A 20,152-nucleotide genomic window follows, 5' to 3' on the forward strand; every position below is an offset into this window, starting at 1 on the left:
GTCCTTCTGAATCCCAGGTCCATGCTCTATCCACTAGGCCACTCTGCTTTGTTCTTCTTCTTCTTCTTCTTCTTCTTCTTATTGTTATTATTATTATTATTATTATTATTATTATTATTATGAAGCAACTCCATGGATAACTCTCTCCAGAATGTCCTGTCCTTTGCCATAATCCGCAACCTTTCTAATGGTTCTTCTGTTACCACTGTTATGGTCTCTATCCTCCTAGCTGCTGGCCTGCCTCTTCCACGTTTTCTCTGGAGTTTTCCTAGCATTAGTGTCTTCTCCAGAGAATTAGTCCTCCTGATTATGTGTCCAATTGTTCTGGCTAGAACTGCCTAATCCCCTTATCACCTGTAGCTTGTTGGTAAGCCCCTGTGGTCTGAATTAACTGTTGATGCTATGATGCCATTTCCCCAGTGCCAAATATCACACCTCCTTTCCCACTCCCTCAAGCCAAACCGGAATTTCAAGAATCAGCAGGATGCATTATTTTTACCCAGAAGGGCTGGGATGGAACTGCTTCCAAAGTCAGATGTATCTTGGGTGGTCAATGCAGGCTTCGATGCCATGAAGAGGGTTGGAAATACAATCGTGCTGTGTAACTGTGTAACTATACATCTCTATCTGGCAGTGTATGGATTTCTTCACCTTTATAAAGATGAAGGAGCAGCATGGCGTAGTGGCAAGAGCACGGGCTTGGGAGCTAGGTCAAGTCACTTCACTTCTCTGTGCCTCAGTTACCTCACCTGTAAAATGGGGATTAAGACTGTGAGCCCCACGTGGGACAACCTGATTACCTTGTATCCCAGCGCTTAGCATATAGTAAGTACTTAACAAATACCACTATTATTATTATTATTATTATTATTATTATTATTAAATGTCTATGAACTTTACTGATGCTGCTGCTGAGATGATGATGGAATTAACTGCTTGTTATGTGCTGATGACCAGGATAGTTAGAAGATATAAAAGAATAAGAATCAACCTCATTTTCATAGGTGATGATTAACTCTTTTAGGATTTCATTTAATAAGACTATGAGATGACAAAATGCAGTAGAAATCGCCAAGTGATGCCCTGTGAATGTTGACGGCGGGGGGAATACGTTGAAAAGCTGTGGTGCCCCAGGTTACCCCCACTGGTTCCCTTTAGGAGGACTGAACGTAGAAAATGACAGTCTGGATTTGTCGGCACTGCAGTGCAGTGTGTTTGGCAGATCAGAAGTTAGGATGTTCATGAAACGTCTTAAATAATGCAGGTGATGCCTATCAGAGTTTATAAACAGGTGGGTGTATGATGCCTCCGTCACTTCTACAGGAGACATGATTCCAAAGGGGAATTGGTACGACGCACATCGAGCTTTGATGAAAACATTTCCTTTTATTTCTTGACTTTGAAAGATGCACTCTAACTAGCCACTAATATTGCTTTGGAAAATAGCAGAGAAAAATGTGTGATGCTGCCTAATTAGACAGGGAAATGACAGTGAAAAGCACCCCAGCAGAGAAGAATGCACACTAGAAGATCAAAGGAAGTTCAAAAGGATTTATGTTTGCAGGGCTACATGCAATACTTTAAAAAAAAAAATCTCCTCCTCTATTGCTGAAATGGAAACCATACATCAAGGGCATTAGTGGGAGCAAGAACGACTGAGTGAAAATGTACACCAGCCTCCCTTCATTACTCCAGTAGGTTTCAACCCCCCACCAAAATGGTTTCCTCATTAATTTTGACTCAATTGAAGAAAAAAAAGTTCTACAAAGCTGGCTCTGACTATATTTCTAATTAAATCCTCTTCATTTTATAGTGGACATTAGAGGGTTTTAAAATAAGAATCCAATTATCTTTAATTTCAGTAGGCTAGAGTGTTGGGTGCCCAGAAAGATGAGATCCACCACAGATGGTCAGAAATGACTCATTCTGTCTCATATCACACTTGCTGCCTCCACCCTACCTAACCGACTCAGTTTACTTCTCTAACAGTTTTCTTGGCTATAGGCCATGGATGAAAATCTTCCTTTATCCCCCAGGGATGGTGGGAGCATAATGAATATAGGGGGTAAAGCATTTTTACTTGCACTGGCTAAAAGACTATGTTCTGTGAAAGTCTCACTTTATGAAAGCATCTTTTAGTAAAATTTATGTACATGTCTATTCTGACATTATCATTAGTCGGAAATGTTTCATTCAGCATTGCTTCATGCAAGAAAACCTGTCACATCATCATACGGCCATTTGCTATCAATTAAAATACTTGCATCCATACCCCTTTCTTCCTCTGTAAAAATCAGGGGTCCTCTTCCCCTTTAGTACAATTCCATTGAGCTATAGTTCATGGTTGTCGTTTCACAAGAAGGCTGCTTAGAATTCGAGCAGCGCTGTGTCCATATGTCTCAGAATTGTTGTGTTTTGATATTTTAGCAGAACGATCACACTGAAAACGTGAAACCTTTGACTTTGGAAGAGTAACAAACTCCAGCGGGACACTGATGATATTTTGGCCTTAACGATTATGTAGCATACATATTAAGTTTTATGAGTTTTTTGTTCATTTGGATTTTGACTGTTGTTGCTCTAGTGTGATGTTGCTAAAGGTTAGAACGGGTTCCTATCATGCTTGTCACTGTGCAGAGCTAATTAAAAATATTACCATGGTGATTGCTATGGTAACCTTGAAGTTGGCACCACTGCCAACACATCCTCACAGTTGATTCAAGCAGGGAATGTCTTTCCTAGCAAAGTTATTGAACAGAGTGAATTCTTATTCCTCTGTATACTTCCTTGTTGGGAAATATGGCTGGATTTTGTATTGCCCTATCCACATGATTTTAAAAATCATTTCTAATTCCTTCAATACACAGACTGAATATTGAAGAAAAATATTATGTTGTCATTCAAAACATTGAGACTTCCTTTATTAATATGTTCAGCAAATAACTATTTTGTGAGCATAAATCTCTTCAATCCATCTATGATAATGACATAATGGGGTCCACTGTGAGAACAGAATTGTTGATTGATGAATGGATGAGCTTTAAAGTGATGAAGGACTACGTGACTATAATTTCCACACAAAAAGGCAAACTAAGGGGAAGATCCTGAAAACATCTTCATTCAGAGACACACCTTGGCATTTAGATGAGTTGAGCTCTGGCATAAACAGCGCCAAGTTCACTTCTGACTTGTCCCTTGGAAATATTCCTTTAAAAATGGCAGTCTAGAATGGATAGGGGGTAGAATGAATCAGTCAGAGATGCACATTTCATATGTAACCAGAAGCACTGGGAATGCATTCCTGTCCCTCAATTAACCAGGGTAGGCAGCAGAAACATCTTTTTCCTTAGAATTCTACAGAAACACATTTTTTAGTATACAAGAAATGCATCAAATGTGTTTTAAAAAGTTTTTTTAAAACTTGAAAATTTGACCTCCAATTGCAAAATCGGTCTTTCATGAGCTTTGTTGGAAAGGAACAGTAGTAATGGTATTTACTGAGCACAGATTGAGTGCAGTGCTCTGCAGCATTCAGTCAATCAGTTGTATTTACTGAGCGCTTAGTCAGTGCAGAGCACTGTTACTAATCACTTGGAAGAGTACAATACAATAATATAACAGACACATTCCCTGCCCACAACGAGCATACAGTCTAGAGAGAGAGAAAGGCATTAAAATGACTAAATAAATTAAAGTTATACACATAGGTGTTGTGGGGCTGGGAGTGGGGAATAAATAAAAGGAGTCAGTCAGGGTGACGCTGAAGGGAATGGAAGAAAAGGAAAAGAGGATGTAGTCAGGGAAGACCTATTGGAGGAGACAGGCCTTCAATAAGGCTTTGAAGGGAGGCGGAAAAGAGTAATTGTCTGTCAGCTATAAAGAGAAAGGGTGTTCCAGGACAGGGCAGAATGTGGGCAAGAGGCAGTGGGCGAGACAGAAGAGATTGAGGTACAGTGAGTAGGTTGGCAAGAGAGGACTGAAGTGTGTGGGCTGGGTTGTAGGAGGAGATTAGCAAAGGGAGGCAGGAGGGGGACAAGGTGATTGAGTGCTTTAAAGCCAATGGGAAGGAGTTTCTGTTTGATGTGGAGGTGGATGGGAAACCACTGAAGGTTCTTGAAGAGTGAGGAAACACGGACTGTACATTTTTGAGGAAAAATGATCCAGGCAGCAGAGTAAAGTATGGACTGGTGTGGGGAGAGACAGAAGACAGGGAGGTCAACAAGGAGGCTGATAACATAATCAAGGTGGGATTGGATAAGTGCTTGTATTAATGTGGAAGCAGTTTAGATGGAGAGGAAAGGAAGGATTTTTGCACTGTGGAGGTTGAGCTAACAGGATTTAGTGATAAATTGAATATGGGTTGAATGAGAGAGAGGAGTCAAGGATAAATGCCAAGGTTATGTGCTTTTGAGACAGAAAGGATGGTGGTGCTGTCTACAGTGATGGAAAATTCAGGGGAAGGACAGAGTTTGGATGGGAAGAAAAGGGGTTCTGGTTTGGACATATTAAATTTGAGGTGACAATAGGACATCCAAGTAGAGATGTCTTGGAGCCAGGAGGGAATGTGAGACTGCAGACAGCGAGAGAGATCAGGGCCGGAGATGTAGATTTGGGAATCCTCTCCAAAGAGGTAGTAGTTGAAACCACAGAATCAAATGAGTTCTCCAAGAGAGTGGGTACAGATAGAGAAAAGAAGGAGACCAAGAACTGAACCTCGAGGAACCACCATAGTTAGGGGGTGGGAGGCAGGGGAGGAGCCCGTGATGGAGACTGAGAATGACAGCCAGAGACATGAGGAGAACCAGGAGAGGACAGAGTCAGTGAAGCCAACGTTGGATAATGTTTCCAAGAGAAGGGGGTGGTCCACAGAGTTGAAGGCTGCTGAGAGGTCGAGGAGGATCAGAATGGAGTAGAGGCCTTTGGATTTGGCAAGAAGAAGATCATTGGTGACCTTTGAGACGGTGGTTTCTGTGGAATGAAGGGGATGCAAGCCAGATTGGAGGGGGTCAAGGAGACAGTTGGAAGAGAAAAACTTGAGACAGCTGAGTTGGGGTGTAGGAAACTCACTCAAGGAGTTTGGAGATGAATGGTTGGCGGGAGATGGGGCGATAAATGCAGGGAGCCATGGGGTCAAAGGATGGTTTTATTACGATGCGGGGACAGGGGCAAGCTTGAGAGCAATGGGGAAGAAGCCACTGAAGAGTGAACAGTTGAAGATGATTAGGGAGGGAAAAAGGGAAGGGGGCAAGTGTTTTGATAAGGTGCTAATGCTCTGCAGTGAGCATTTGGGAAAATGAACAGAAGCAAGAGGCATGTTTCCTGCCTAATCAATCTTCATATTGTATGTCATGATTGTGCTTATTCACAAAGATTCAACCAGATCAAAAAAGGAGAGCATAGAGGCAAATAGATGTTTTAAACATTCAAGCATATACGTATTCAGTTCAGCACTGAAAATGAGTGATCAACTGGCAACTCCTGAGATGAATAAATATGAATCATTTTATAAGCCTGTTAGGCTTTCAACTCACTACCTTAGAAACCCGAGAAGCAAAGATTACTTAAAAAAAGGTTTTGTTGAATGGCATCAACATTTAAGGGTGTTGAATTACATCTGGAAAATCTCCATAATTTCCACCCCCAAATAATACCATCCTATTTGGGTTCCAGGAAAAAAGATAAGAAGATATTAGACAGAAGAGCTGCAGAGTTCAAACAAAAGCATTAAGGGTTCACACAGAGATCTATGTGTTTGTGAAACACTATGTAAATCAGTCTTAAATCATTGAAACATTTGCTTTTATTGTTTGGAAAAGTTAGGAACAAGGACATCCGACTTTTTTTGCTCTGAAATTTAAAACTGACATGTTAAAAGCTGGTGCCTTTAGAAGCACTTTGTCAAATGACTTCCAGTTTCATTCATTCATTCATTCAATGATATTTACTGAGCACTTACTGTGTGCAGAGCACTGTACTAAGCACTTGGGAAGTACAAGTTGGCAACATGTAGAGATGGTCCCTACCCAACAGTGGGCTCACAGTCTAGAAGGGGGAGACAGAGAACAAAACAAAACATATTAACAAAATAAAATAAGTAGAATAAATATGTACAAGTAAAATAAATAGAGTAATACATACAAACATATATACATATATACAGGTGCTGTGGGGAAGGGAAGGAGGTAAGGTGGGGGGGATGGAGAGGGGGAAGAGGGGAAGAGGAACGAGGGGGCTCAGTCTGGGAAGGCCTCCTGGAGGAGGTGAGCTCTCAGTAGGGCCTTGAAGGGAGGAAGAGAGCTAGCTTGGCGGATGTGGGGAGGGAGGGCATTCCAGGCCAGGGGGATGACGTGGGCCACAGTTCAACGGCGGGATAGGCGAGAACGAGGCACAGGGAGGAGATTAGCGGCAGAGGAGCGGAGGATGCGGGCTGGGCTGTAGAAGGAGAGAAGGGAGGTGAGGTAGGAGGGGGCGAGGTGATGGAGAGCCTTGAAGCCGAGGGTGAGGAGTTTACAGTAGTGCATAGATAGGATAAATCTAACAGAAATGTAGAACTGAACTTTTGTCTAAGGAACTGAAGGGGAAGAGAATAAAAACCCGATTTAATTTATATGATGCTAAAATTATTTCAATGATTTAAATGTAACATGCAGTGAAGATAGTTTATCATGATCAAAAAATTTAATTTGTGTGTTAGTCTAGATTTCTGAGATACTCTGATTTAAGTTTAGCACCTCTTTGCTAACATTCTGAGTTGTTAACAATCCCTACCATGGGCAAATTATAACAATATCTTTACTTGACATAATTTATCCTCACTAATATTTGTCAAGAACCTAAAAATATGAGTCCCTTTACAAGTATGAAAATAGGCTGTAGGGTCCAACCAGAGAGACTTTGGATAATGAAGAAAACAGTTCCTAACTTTAACTGTGATTAGACTTTGAAATAGCTTGTTAAGAGATGTGATGGAATCTTCATCAATGAAAATTTAAAGTAACTTATCAATCAGCTTCAGAAATTATTCTAAAACCAATTAGGTAAAGGTATTTATTGAGCACCTACTAATGCATTACACTAAGCACTTAGGAAAGCACAACAGAAACAGCAGATAGGTTCTCTGCCCACAATGGGCTTACTCTCTAAAAGAGGGAGCATGTAAAAATACTTACAAATAAACGAAAAAAATATGTACAAAAATGCTAAAGATGGGCACGAATAATTACCAAAGTGCTTGAGAGCGTTCACTGATGTGTACAGTTTAGGGTGCCACAACTAACTGGGGAAGGCCTATTAGAGGAGGTGGGTTAATAATAATAATAATGGTATTTGTTAAGCACTTACTATGCGCCAAGCACTGTTCTAAGTGCTGGGTAGACACAAGGCAATCAGGTTGTCCCATGTGGGGCTCACAGTCTTAATCCCCAGTTTACAGATGAGGTAACTGAGGCACAGAAAAGTGAAGTGACTTGCCCAAAGTCACACAACTGACAAGTGGTGGAGCCGGGATTAGAATCCACGACCTCTGACTCCCAAGCCCACGCTTTTCCCACTAAGCCACACTTTTCTGAGGAGGGCTTTGAACAAGGGAAGAGCTTTGGCCTGTCGGATGTGGGGAAGGAGGTTGTTACTTGTTACAGATCAGGCAGCAACATGAGTGAAAGGACGGTCATGGGAGGGAAGCAGGGAGGGGCATTTAGTAAATAAGTTTGAGGTGAATGGCGAGGGAGAATCGGGAAATACCTGTGGAACATGTTGCTTATCAAACTGACTGACCTTTGGTATTTTGGCCAATTTTCAGATATACGTGACCTTGACTTCTAATTATTGAACCTATTCTCCTGGGAGAACCGAAGAGAGATTACACCTGACCTATTTTGAGAAGCCCCAAAATAATGAAGACTTGCTACTGCCTTACCCTATGTATCTGGACTTGTATGCTTCAAACAGTTCACTCCACCCAGTTACAAGAAAGGATTCCCTGGTATTCCCAACCACCAAGGATTGTGGGACTGTCTGGAAACGACAAACAAGTGCTTCATCGTGTCAAAAGAGGATGGATGTGGAATCAGTTCTTTCTTCTGGAAGAGTACACAGGCACAGACTCTCAGTATGTAGGGAAGGTAAACACCTTGACTCTTTGAATGAAGAACTTGATTATGGAAAACTGTTCTCTCTTTCTCAAGCTCATGTCTCTGCCTGGGAGTCCCTCCATATTATCTTTTCATGCCCCTGTCTGGCATTAAATAAATCCACAACTTCCCCCATTTCTCTGAGCCGGCACACTGGATGCAAGGCTCTCATATATTATTACTCAAATATGCTGCCCTGAAAGGAGTTAGAGCTAAACTAGCATTTTACACCACATGCCAAAGGGAAACATGAAATAGAGAAGAACTTTGGGAATCCAAGGGGATTCACATAATTCAAAGTATGAGCTGAGAAAATTAGTAAACAATTACGACCCCACTAAGGAAGGGTGTGAAACTGGGAGTCTGAGGGATTTCAGGCAGCAAGAGTGCTAGAAATCTATCAAGTGGTCATTGGCTTTCATTTGGGAGACCTTTGCCCCTCATGAGGTTTTGTGTTTTTTTGGATATTTGCACCTTTAAAGTAGGTAATGCAAATAGCAATAAATAATGAGGGACCACAGTGTTCTGCTAGTGGTGGGTATAACAAAAATTTGGACATGTGAATGGAAATATGTCACCTGGTGATATCTTCGAACAACTGTCCGACCCCCAGCCCATTCATACATAATGAATCAATGGCTAAGGTAGTGTAATTTTCCCTAATCAAACACAACCTCCTTGTTACAACCAAAATGGCCGCATGACTGTTACAGAGCATAAAAATAGTCCTGAAGGGAAATTTATGGCTCTTGGGTTGACTTGCCTATAACTTAATTGTCATCATGTAAATAGCACGTAGACAAACATATGATGATTCCAGTAAAGATTGGATTACATCATTCAAATTGTTTCATGCATGTCCATTCCCGGGCTTTATTCGATATTCAAGGTGCTAAGGTGAATCCTTGGAGTCATTTTAAAATAATTTACTCACTTTTGAACATGTAGCAAGGTACAGGAGGTACCTTGCAAGCACCTAATAACTCAGTTTTGCTATACTGTGTGTGTTCATTGCATGTTTCAGTTTGGACATGATTAAGGAATTTGGGAATGTCCTTTCAATTAGATGTTGGCCCAGTAGAATATGCAGTAACTTTGGAGGAAATGGTTTTGGTTAACATTCGACAGCTATAATGGAAGTCTTACTGAAATGTGGGATTTGTACAGAATGTGATCCTTGTGTTATAGAATGAGTGTCTTTAGTAAAGCAAAACAGAGATGTGAGTGTCTTCACCACTGACTTAACTCTGACCGTAATTATATGGAATAGCATAAGGGAGGCAACATGACCTAGTGGACAGAGCATACAATTATGAGTCAAGAGACAGGGGTTCTAGTTCCATCTCAGCCTCTGGCATAATGTGTGACTTTAGGCCAGTCCTTAACCTCTCTGTGCTTCCCTGCTCTACTTCCCTCTTAGACTGTGAGGCTCGTGTCAGCATGGGAACTGTGTCCAGTCTGATCATCTTGCATCTTTCCCAGTGTTTAGAGCAGTATTTGAAATGTATTAAGCACTTAATACCATTATTATAATTAGAATGGTGGGGACATGGCTCCCACACAAAGAAAGCCCACAGATATGTATGAATTGTTTTATAAAATCGGAACAGTACTGTGTCAGGCAATACTGTTACACACAACTGAAAATTGTCTTTGCCAACCAGAAATGAATCTGAGAAGCACATCTAGTAAACTTTAGAGAAGAAGAAGCACTAAACCCACTTTCTCAAACATTTTCCTCCTGGAGAAGCACTAGAGGGAGAGTACTCCAGTGGGAGTCAAGAGACCAGTGTTCCAGTTCATAATAATAATAATATTAATGGTAATAATTGTGGTATTTTTAAAACACTTAATATGGGTCAAACACTGTTCTAATTGCGGGGGTAGATACAAGGTAATCCAGGGTTCACAGTCTTGATCCCCATTTTACAGATGAGGTAACTGAGGCCCAGATAAGTAGAGTGACTTGCCCAAGGCCACACAGCAGATATGTGGCAGAGCTGGGATTGGAACCCATGTCCTCTGACGCCCAGACCCAGGCTCTTTCCACCACTAGGCCATGGTGCTTCTCAGTTACTTCTCAGCTACTGACCAGCTGTGTGACCCTGGAGTGAATTACTTACCTCTTAATTCAGTCACGTGTCAGTCACAGAAGCAGCGTGGATCAGTGGAAAGAGCCCGGGCTTTGGAGTCAGAGGTCATGGGTTCAAATCCCCACTCTGCCAATTGTCAGCTGTGTGACTTTGGGCAAGTCACTTCACTTCTCTGTGACTCGGTTACCTCAACTGTAAAATGGGGATTAAGACTGTGAGCCTCCTGTGGGACAACCTGATCACCTTGGAACCTCCCGAGTGCTTAGAACAGTGCTTTGCACATAGTAAGCGCTTAATAAATGCCATCACTATTATTACTATTATTATTATGTGATCACTAGATTAGTACAGCCTTCCCCACCCACCCTTGTAGGCTGTTGGCACTCATCAGAGGAGGACAAATGTGAAAAGACTTTGGTGGGGGGTAGGGGGAAAAGAGAGAAAGGAAGGGTGCGGAGCCAAGCTCTGGTGAGGGGAGAGGAAGAAAACCTAGTTTTAATTGCAAGGATCTAGAGATAGGCAGTTTTACTATCTGCCATAACAGTAATAGTAATAATAATAATAATAATAATGATATTCGGTAAGTGCTTCCTACATGCATGCACTGTTCTAATCACTGGGGTAGATACAACGTAATTAAGTCAGACACAAGCCCTGTCTCACACGGGGTTCATGGTCTAAGGGGAATGAAGAACCGACATGTGTAAATTATTTCTCTCATAAGCAGCATCAGAATGACGTGAGGAAGAGGAGACTTTTTTATGGTACTAAGTGCTTACTATGTACCAGGCACTGTACTAAGTGCTGGGTAGATATGTTAGTGAGGTTGGACAAAGTTCCTGTCCCACATAGGGTTTATAGTCTTAATCCCCATTGTACAGATGGGGAAACTGAGGCACAGAGTAGTTGAGTGACTTGCCCAAGGTCACACAGCAGACAGGGGACAGAACTGGGATTAAAACCTAGGTTCTTCTGACTCCCAAGCCTGGGCTCTACCTACCACGCCACACTGTTTCTCATAACATTTGTGGCATTTTTTGAGTGCTTACTATTTACCAGGTTCTGTTCTAAATGCTGGGTTAGATACAAGATAATCAGATTGGACACGGTCCCTGTCCCACATAGGGCTCCCAATCTTAATCGCCATTTTATAGATGAGGGAACTGAGGCACGGAGAAGTTAAGTGACTGGCCCAAGATCACACAACAGACAGGTCGGGGAGCCAGGATTAGAACCCAGGGCCTTCTGACTCCCAAGCCTGGGCTCTATCCACTAGACCACGCTGCTTCTTGGAAAATGTCAGTGTGGGTTAATTTAGAGGTGTCAATGGTGGATAACTTTAGCTTAAACTCAGGTTTTCAGAGGTCTCTCCAGCAGTTCCAGCTGCCATTCTCATGGCCAGCCTATTAGGAGGGTGATCTAAGAGTAGAGCTGTTAATTAATCCTAAAAGCCTTCAGGAGCTGTTGGTATTTCCTTGTGAGTCCCACTTGGAACATTCTGCATTTGTTTCCCTCTATTTATGTTCCCAATTAAATCCTGTTTATTTCTCTTGCCTGTTTATGGGGGAAGCTCCGTTATGGCCACTTTCCTAATGGAATCTTGGCCATATTTCCATGTCCATACTACCCCTGATCCTCCTAAACAGTGGATGGGTTGGTTCAGTGATTCATGGGTATATAGCAACATGACCCTGAATTCTGTGCAAAATTCTCCTCGGGAATGCCTCTCTGGGTCTCAGTTTTCACCTCTGTAAAATGGAGATGAGATACCTGCTCTCCCTACCTTTGGTCGTGGGCCTCAGGTGGAACAAAGTGCTTTGCACACAGTAAGTGCTCAATAAATATGAATGAACGTACTTGGCTTCAAGAACCTTACAGTCTAAAGTGTATAAAGGCCACTGGATTGGAAGAACCTGATGATGGCATTCCAAACTTGTATGCTTTTATTTCTTGCCATATTGTCCCTTTTTGACACCATCATTGGGTAATTCATGATTACAACAGATCAGAGCTGTAAAATTAATTTTTGATGTGCTCAGAGTCTTTGGAAAAAATCCTTACTGATGATTTCTTGAATTCTTTATAACTGCCTGCATGTTTTTAGCTTTCAATGAATTTTTTGATGTATAAACACTAAAACACCAGGGGGTAAATCATTTTTAAAAGGTCCTGAAGGCACAGTAACTGAAACTCTGCAATATGAACAAATTAATGTGAAAAAATACATTATAATTGAATTAAAGAAAGACAGTGATCATATTTGAATGCAGTTCTAAAATGGAGAAACAATGTTGCGAATAGGATTCTACCATCTGAGGGGGAAAAGGGGGTAGGGGCTCTCTCTATACATTGCCAATTTGTACTTCCCAAGTGCTTAGTACAGTGCTCTGTACAAGGTAAGTGCTCAATAAATATGATTGAATGAATGAATGAAGTAGCTTTCACATACACTCAGTTCTTCACTGAGGTGCCTCATTCCTGATTCACCTTATTCTAAGGAAAACTCATCTTACAGTTTGTGGGTCTTGACAGATGCCATATATATGCATACAAAGATTTCTGTGGTGCATCACTTTCCATCCAGATAGATGCACATTATTGGAATGTTTATTTTCTGTATTTGATATGGACTTACTATGTGCAAGCTACTGTACTAAGCACTGGGGTAGATACAAGATAATCAAGTTGGACACAGACCCTGTCCCATATGGAGCTCACAACTTTAATCCCCATTTTTGTTTTGTTTGTTCAGAGGTAGTTGTTAAACGCTATGTGTCAAACACCATTCTCAGCACTGAGGTTACAGCAAGTTAATTAGGTAGGACACAGTCCCTGTCAAGCATGGGGCCTTACAGTCTTAAGTAGTAGGGAGAACAGGTATTGAATCCCCATTTTACAGGTGAGGAAACTGAGGCACAAAGAAGTTAAGTGACTTGCCCAGAGTCACACAGCAAACAATTGGCAGAGCAATCGGAGAGCCAGGATTAGAACCCAGGTCCTCTGACTTCCAAGCCTGTGCTTTTTCCACTAGGCCACACTACTTTTCAGTACCTATTCCTTAACAGCATCTATCAAAATGTGCAGTAAAGACACATGTTGTTGAAGAATGAGGGGTTTTGAAAAGATTGAAATGATCTCTAGCTAGATAGACCAATGACACCTGTTAAATCAACTGTATTCTTCTGAGTGCTTAGTTCTAGTGCTCTGCACACAGTAGGTGACCAATAAATACTACTGCTTCATTACTGCTTTTTCACAGTGTTTGATCATGAAGAATATAAATCACAGAGATCATACTTATCATTGACGAATAAGCCCATCGTTGGGTAGGGGCCGTTTCTATATGTGGCCGACTTGTGCTTCCCAAACGCTTAGTACAGTGCTCTGCACACAGTAAGTGCTCAATAAATATGACTGAATGAATTAATGAATGAACTAAAGTCACTAAAGGCATTTCTTATAATTATTATTATTATGTAAATCAAAATATTACTATTGATTTGAAGAGATAAACACACAAATGAGTGCAAAAGGATATCATACATCTGGGCTGACTATTTGAAATGGAGTTTCAGTTGGGGGGGGGGGTGGAAATTCCTGTTTGACTCCTGGACAAGAGCATGTTCTTGGCCTTTTCCAACTGAGATAGTAGAACAGTTATTCTTCCAGTTAGTCAGTCAGTCAATTGTGTTTATTGAGTGCTTACTGTATGCACAGCACTGTAACTAAGGGCTGGGGAGAGTTCATTTCGAGTATTATAACAGGCATATTCCCTGCCCACAACAAGCTTACGGTTTAGAGGAGAATTGATCTTCAACAGAGTGCTTAGAGATTGGTTTGAGTGGAATCCTTTACTCAACCTGCTCTTGGCCATCATTGATGTTTTTGCTTTCCCTGGCCCAGAGAAGTATGTGCCCATCCTTTTCCTATTTCCCCCTGTCCATCTCCAGCCTCAATTTTTTATTGACACTGTATTATAACTACATCAGATTGGCCTCGAAAGGGTGGTTAATGGACACCTAAATGGTACAGGTAAATCAGTACTCAATATTGCAAGAAAAGGCACTTTTTGGGAAATAATTCTTCTAATTTGAACTAAATTTCCCCGTGCTCAGAAACGTGGTGTTGCATTTTTTAAAAGAAAATTTTCAGTTAGAATATTCTGAAGACATGAAAATTACACTTTAATCTATTGCCCAGATGGAAAAAAATAATATGTTAGATCTTGGAAGTATGTGGTGGGAAAAGATGGTTCTACAGGATGAGAGTAGGTCATTTAACCCAATCAATCATTAAATGAGCTTGAAAAAGATAACAAAAATATGGGTGAACAACCAAATATTTTTCCCTTAACTTACTGTACTATAAGGAACACTCAGTAGCACATTCCCATGTCATGATTTGTTTTTTTTTTTGGATATTCTGACAAATGATTAGTTCCATATTCCTTACTAACCAAATAGTCACTCTGACAGTTTCCATAAATATCACTGTCCCATTGTATTGTCCAAATTAACATATTTTAAGTGGGATGCAACTATAGTGCTATGGAATGTAAAGAGAAAATAAATCAATCAATGGTACCTATTGAACACTTACTGTGTGCCAAGCATTGTGCTGATTTCTTGGGAAAGGACAGTACAACAAAGTTGGTAGACACATTCCCTTCCCATAAGGAGTTTACAGTCCAGAGGGGGAGACAGACAGTCATTAAAATAAACTATGGATAAATGCATAAGTGCGGTGGGGCAGAGGGTGGAGTGACTAGCAAATGCTTGAAGGGTAATAATAATAATGATGGTATTTTTTAAAGATCCAAGTGTACAGGCAACACAGAAGGGAGAGGAAGTAGGGGAAAGAGGGGATAGTCAGAGAAGACCTCTTGGAGGAGGTGATTTTAATAAGGCTTTGAGGGTGAGAAGAGTGGTGGTTTGTCATATATGAAGGGGAGGGAGTTCCAGACCAGAGGGAGGATATGCTAAAGGGGGTGTCAGTGACAGAGATGAGATTGAGAAACAGAGAGCAGGTTGTTGTTGGTGAACCTAGAGGGGGCGTTGGGTTGTTGGGCAACACTGGAAGTTCTTGAAGATTGAGAAGACTTAGATTGAACACATTTTTAGAAAAATGATCTGGACAGCAGAGTGAAGTAAGAACTGGAATGGGGAGAGACAGAAGGCAGGGAGGTCAGGGCAGTAGTCAAGGTGGGATATGATAAGTGCTTGGGTCATCATAGTAGCCGTTTGAATGGAGAGGATGGCATATTTTAGAGATGTGAAGGCAGAACGGGCAGGATTCGGTGACAGATTGAATATGTGTGCTGAATGAAAGAGAGAAGTAGAGGATAATGCCAAGGTTACAGGCTTGTGAGCGGAGAGGATAACAGTGATGGGAAGGACATGGCTTTGACAGGGAAGACAAGGAGTTTTGTTTGGGACATGTTTACTTTGAAATGTTGGCGGTACATCCAGGTAGAGATGAACCAAAGGCAGGGGGAAATGCAGGACTATAAAGAAGAAGAGAGTCTGGGCTGGAGAGGTAGATTTGGTAAGCAACTGCAAAGAGATGGTAGTTGAAGTTATGGGGGCGAATGACTTCTCCAGGGGAAGATGGCAAATAGAAACTAGAGAAGCAGCATGGCTCAATGGAAAGAGCCCGGGCTTTGGAGTCAGAGGTCATGGGTTCAAATCCCAGCTCTGGCAATTGTCAGCTGTGTGACTTTGGGCAAGTCACTTAACTTCTCTGGGCCTCAGTTACCTCATCTGTAAAATGGGGATGAAGTCTGTGAGCCCCACATAGGACAATCTGATCACCATGTATCCTCCCCAGTGCTTAGAACAGTGCTTAGCACATAGTAAGCACTTAATAAATGCCATTACAAAAACTAATACAAAAAAAGTCTATTCATAATAGAAATGCATTAGGCTTAATGTCAAAGGTCCAGAATCTCATTTTAATTAACATGTGGCTCAACAGAAATAGAACAGAGGTCCATGGGTGAGTCACCAAAAAAGATTTTATTGCCAAATACCCATTGCCTGAGCTCTCTGATCAGTAACAATCCATAATTTACATTATAGCTCCATTGTACCCTCCCAAGTGTTAAGTTCAGTGGTCTGTGCTTTAGCTCAGAGCACAGTAAGTGCTCAAGGAATATGATTGACTGAATTGGGAATTTGCTCTAGAAATCTTTTCTTGTCAACCCTTCCTAAGTGGGGAAGAATGTCATTTTAAAATACGATTTGCAAAGGAATTGCCTACATGCATACATACTCTGTGAAGTTTACAATTATCAGGGAATGAAACATCATTTCACTTGGCCAGAAGGGTCTCCAAAATTCTGTTTCTGTTTTTTGTTTTTTTAACCTAAGCTTTGGTATTATAGTTGTAGTAATAGCAGTGGTATTTATTGAGCACCTTCTGAATGCAACAACCTGTCCTAAATAGTTGGCAAATACAACTGAACAAAAACACACATTCCATGTTCACAAGGGAGAGACAGAAAATATTTATAAATAGTGGAAACCACAGGAAAAATAAGGATCAGTTAGGGAGTAGAATTAATATTCCAGGATAAAAAATTAGAAAAACAATTGATTATACACATATACACAAGGGCTGAGGATGAGGATGAATATAAATGCATCCAAACTAAAGGTGGCTGTAGAGCTGCTAGAACTCAGGGTGTTGGGATTGACTTGGGAAAGGGAGAGGTGGGATTTCAGGAAGGATTTGAACGTGCAGAGAGCTGAGGTCTGATGGATTGGGGAAATGGGGGAATTTTAGCCAGGGGAACACATAAGCAGGGATTACAGACAGGTGAGTCAAGGATGAGAGACATGTAGATGTGTAGTGTATGAACTAGAAGAACAGAGGAATGATAGAATGGTAATAAGAATGGCATACTCCGAGCCCCACCTGGAACAGGGACTGTGTCCAACCTGATAACCTTCTATCGACCCCATAGAACAGTACTTGGCACATAGTAAGTGCTTAACAAATGTCATTGCTATTATTAATATTGTTATTATTATTCAAAAGATTGAAGCAAAGAGACTTACTGAGACTGTGAATGACCTTTGACTGTAATAAGTGGATAGCCATACCCCCAGGCCCAGAGAAGGTAGGGGTCTGGTCATTTTCACTTCTAGCTACATGCAAGGCTATTAATATAGTCATCCTCTCATTCATTCATTCAGTTGTATTTACTGAGCACTTACTGTGTGCAGAGCACTGTACTAAGCACTTGGAAAGTACAATTTGGCAACAGAGACAGTCCCCCACACCGTATTTAGAGATCTTATTTACCTATGTATGAATTATACATTACCAATTATTTGTTTATTTTATATATTTATGACTGTCTCCCTCTCTAGCCTGTAAGCTTGTTGAGGGCAGGGAACATGAACACATCTACCAACTCTGTTGTATTATACTCTCCCAAGCACTTTGTACAGTGTTCTGCACACAGTAAGTGCTCAATAAACACAACTGATGATGAGGATAAAGGTCTGCTGCCACTCTCTGTGCAGAGCAGAACTGCTGTTGATCCAGTTGAGAAAGCACTGCTCTGGGAATCAGGAGGCCCACATTCTTAACCTGGCTCTGCCCGGAGATGGTTAATGTGGGCTAACCCAGCACATACACATCATGACATGCTGCACCCTTGCATGCTTACCCATGCATCACAGTTGGTACTCTAGCGGGAACATGACTGGCAGAAACAAGAGGGTGAGTGGAATGGTGTCAACTAACCAATCAATTGGTTGTATTGATTGGATCGATTCCTGCACAGGTTTTCTATCCTCAAGGAATCAGGCTGGCGTGGGGGCTGGAAAGCAGAATTCTGAGAAGAGATGAGTGCAGGAAAGATGTTACTTGAGGAATTATAGAGGATTCTCCCTTTAGATTCAATCTTCTTAGGGGCAAGAGTTTGGCCTCATTCTTCACTTGTCTCTCCTAGGCACTTTAAAGTACCTTGCACTCAGTAAGCACCACATAAATACTCCCCTAACATCTATGTCTCTTCCACAATTTATGCATCTATGTATTCTGGATCACACAGTGTATTCATTCTGATTATCCTATTATAAATGTTTTCATGTTGGTCTTCTCCATTAGAGTGTAACCTCTTTGCTTCAGGGTGCAAGGGTTTCATGCTTTTATGATACTTTCCCAAGTGCTCAAATCAGCATACCACACCCTAGTGTGTGCTTAATAAATAACTACACTGTTGCTACTTCTGAATTATTATATGGCTAGATTGTTCAGAAAAAAAATATTTATGGATGGGTTGATGTGAGTACACTCTACCAAAAACTAGCAAGCTTAACTGATGAAGAAAAATGTATCTAGATAACATAATGCAAGCAAGTGCCTTAAAAATAGTAGAAAGTCACCCAATGCCACTAGATTGGAGGAGAGATGCCTAGTGGATAGAACCAGACACCGGAATCGTGGGACCTGTGGTGTAGTTCCAGCTCTGCCACTTGCCTGCTGCATGAACTTGGGCAAGTCACTTAACTTCTCTGTGCCTCAATTTTCTCAGCTATAAAATGGAGATTGAGTACCTGTCACCTGCCCCCCCACCCTGTTAGACTGTGAGCCCAATGTAGGACACGGACTCTCTCTGTCCTGATTATCTTGCATCAATCCTAGTGCTTAGATTAAATAGTGTATGGTGCACTTCAGGACCATAGTCATGATTATTACTATTGATATTGAATGTACAAAGAATGTGGCAGAAAATTCTCCACATAAGTAAATGCATTTTCTTCCTCCTCCACATCCCCACAATATTGGTTTGAAGGCCCAGATCCTTTGAATCTTGAGAGGAGTTTGGGGCCTGGGACACCCATTCCCACTGAGACAGCAGGATCAAAGAATACATAGGCCAAAGGGCCCACTTTATCTGTGACTTGTATTTCTTTCATGAACAGGACTCCCTTGGCAGAGAGACAGAAACACCTGCTGAGAGTTTCAGATTTCCCCAATTCCCAGAACAGAGCCAGCGTATGACTGCCGCTGTAACTGCTCTGTGGATCCAAAAACGTACACAAGGCACACAGCTCAGTTGACAAAGGGAAATGCTAATTTGATGACCTGGAAGGGAATGATTTTGCTGATACTGCATGACAGAAGCTATTGTACAAGCATCTCATTAGGTCTCTGGAAGGCAAGACAGATGATTCCCTATGTGGATTTCTACAAAGTCAGTAGAAGGCAGAAATCAAAGATGAAAGAGATTCTATAGTGTGGACCCACCACACACCCCTACAAAGCAGCATGAAGGTCACTTGCAAGCAGGCTTTCAGATCAAGATGCTCAAAAAGCAGAGAAGTACTTGTAATGCCAAAGAATGTGGAAATGTCCTATCCCGAAAGGAAAAAAAAAACATCGGTGCCTAAATTCAGCCCTGCATAAAGGAAGGTGCTGAATTCCTGAGTCCACAAGTCTTCTGGTTCATGTGGAATGGAAATATCAATATTTCAGAATGCATAATTTAATTTTCTGTTTTTGAGAAACATGTATCCAGTGAAAAACGAGGAAGTGAAACTCCTTCTAGAAATGGCTAATAAAGTAGTCTCTGAGCCTAAATTGAGTATGGCCTGAAGCCACATAATAATAATAATAATAATAATAATAATGATAATAATAATAATAATAATAGCATTTGTTAAGTGCTTACTAGGTGCAAAGCACTGTTCTAAGTGCTGGGAAGGATACAAGGTGATAACTTCCTCATCAGACTAAGATACGATATAGACAGATTTTATGTACATATGTACATATCTTTAAATTATATATTATATGTAATATATATTTAATATATATTACACATTATTCATATTAAATATTCATCTACTCCTCTAGACTGAAACTCATTATGGGTAAGGAACGTGTTTCCCAACTCTGTTGCACTGTACTCTCCCA

At 41.1% G+C, this 20,152-nt stretch overlaps 1 protein-coding gene across 1 annotated transcript in view; it reads left to right on the forward strand.

Annotated features, from left to right (window-relative positions):
- Nucleotides 1-20,152, forward strand: part of CDH9 (cadherin 9) — a 77,719-nt gene that overhangs the window by 20,816 nt on the left and 36,751 nt on the right. The window contains exon 2 of the mRNA XM_038770368.1: nt 7,799-8,120. Within this exon, the coding sequence (XP_038626296.1) occupies nt 7,893-8,120 (228 nt within the window). The 5' untranslated portion in view covers nt 7,799-7,892. The remainder of the gene's footprint in view (nt 1-7,798; nt 8,121-20,152) is intronic.

Source organism: Tachyglossus aculeatus, chromosome X3 (genome assembly GCF_015852505.1).
Source record: "Tachyglossus aculeatus isolate mTacAcu1 chromosome X3, mTacAcu1.pri, whole genome shotgun sequence".
NCBI lineage: Eukaryota > Metazoa > Chordata > Mammalia > Monotremata > Tachyglossidae > Tachyglossus > Tachyglossus aculeatus.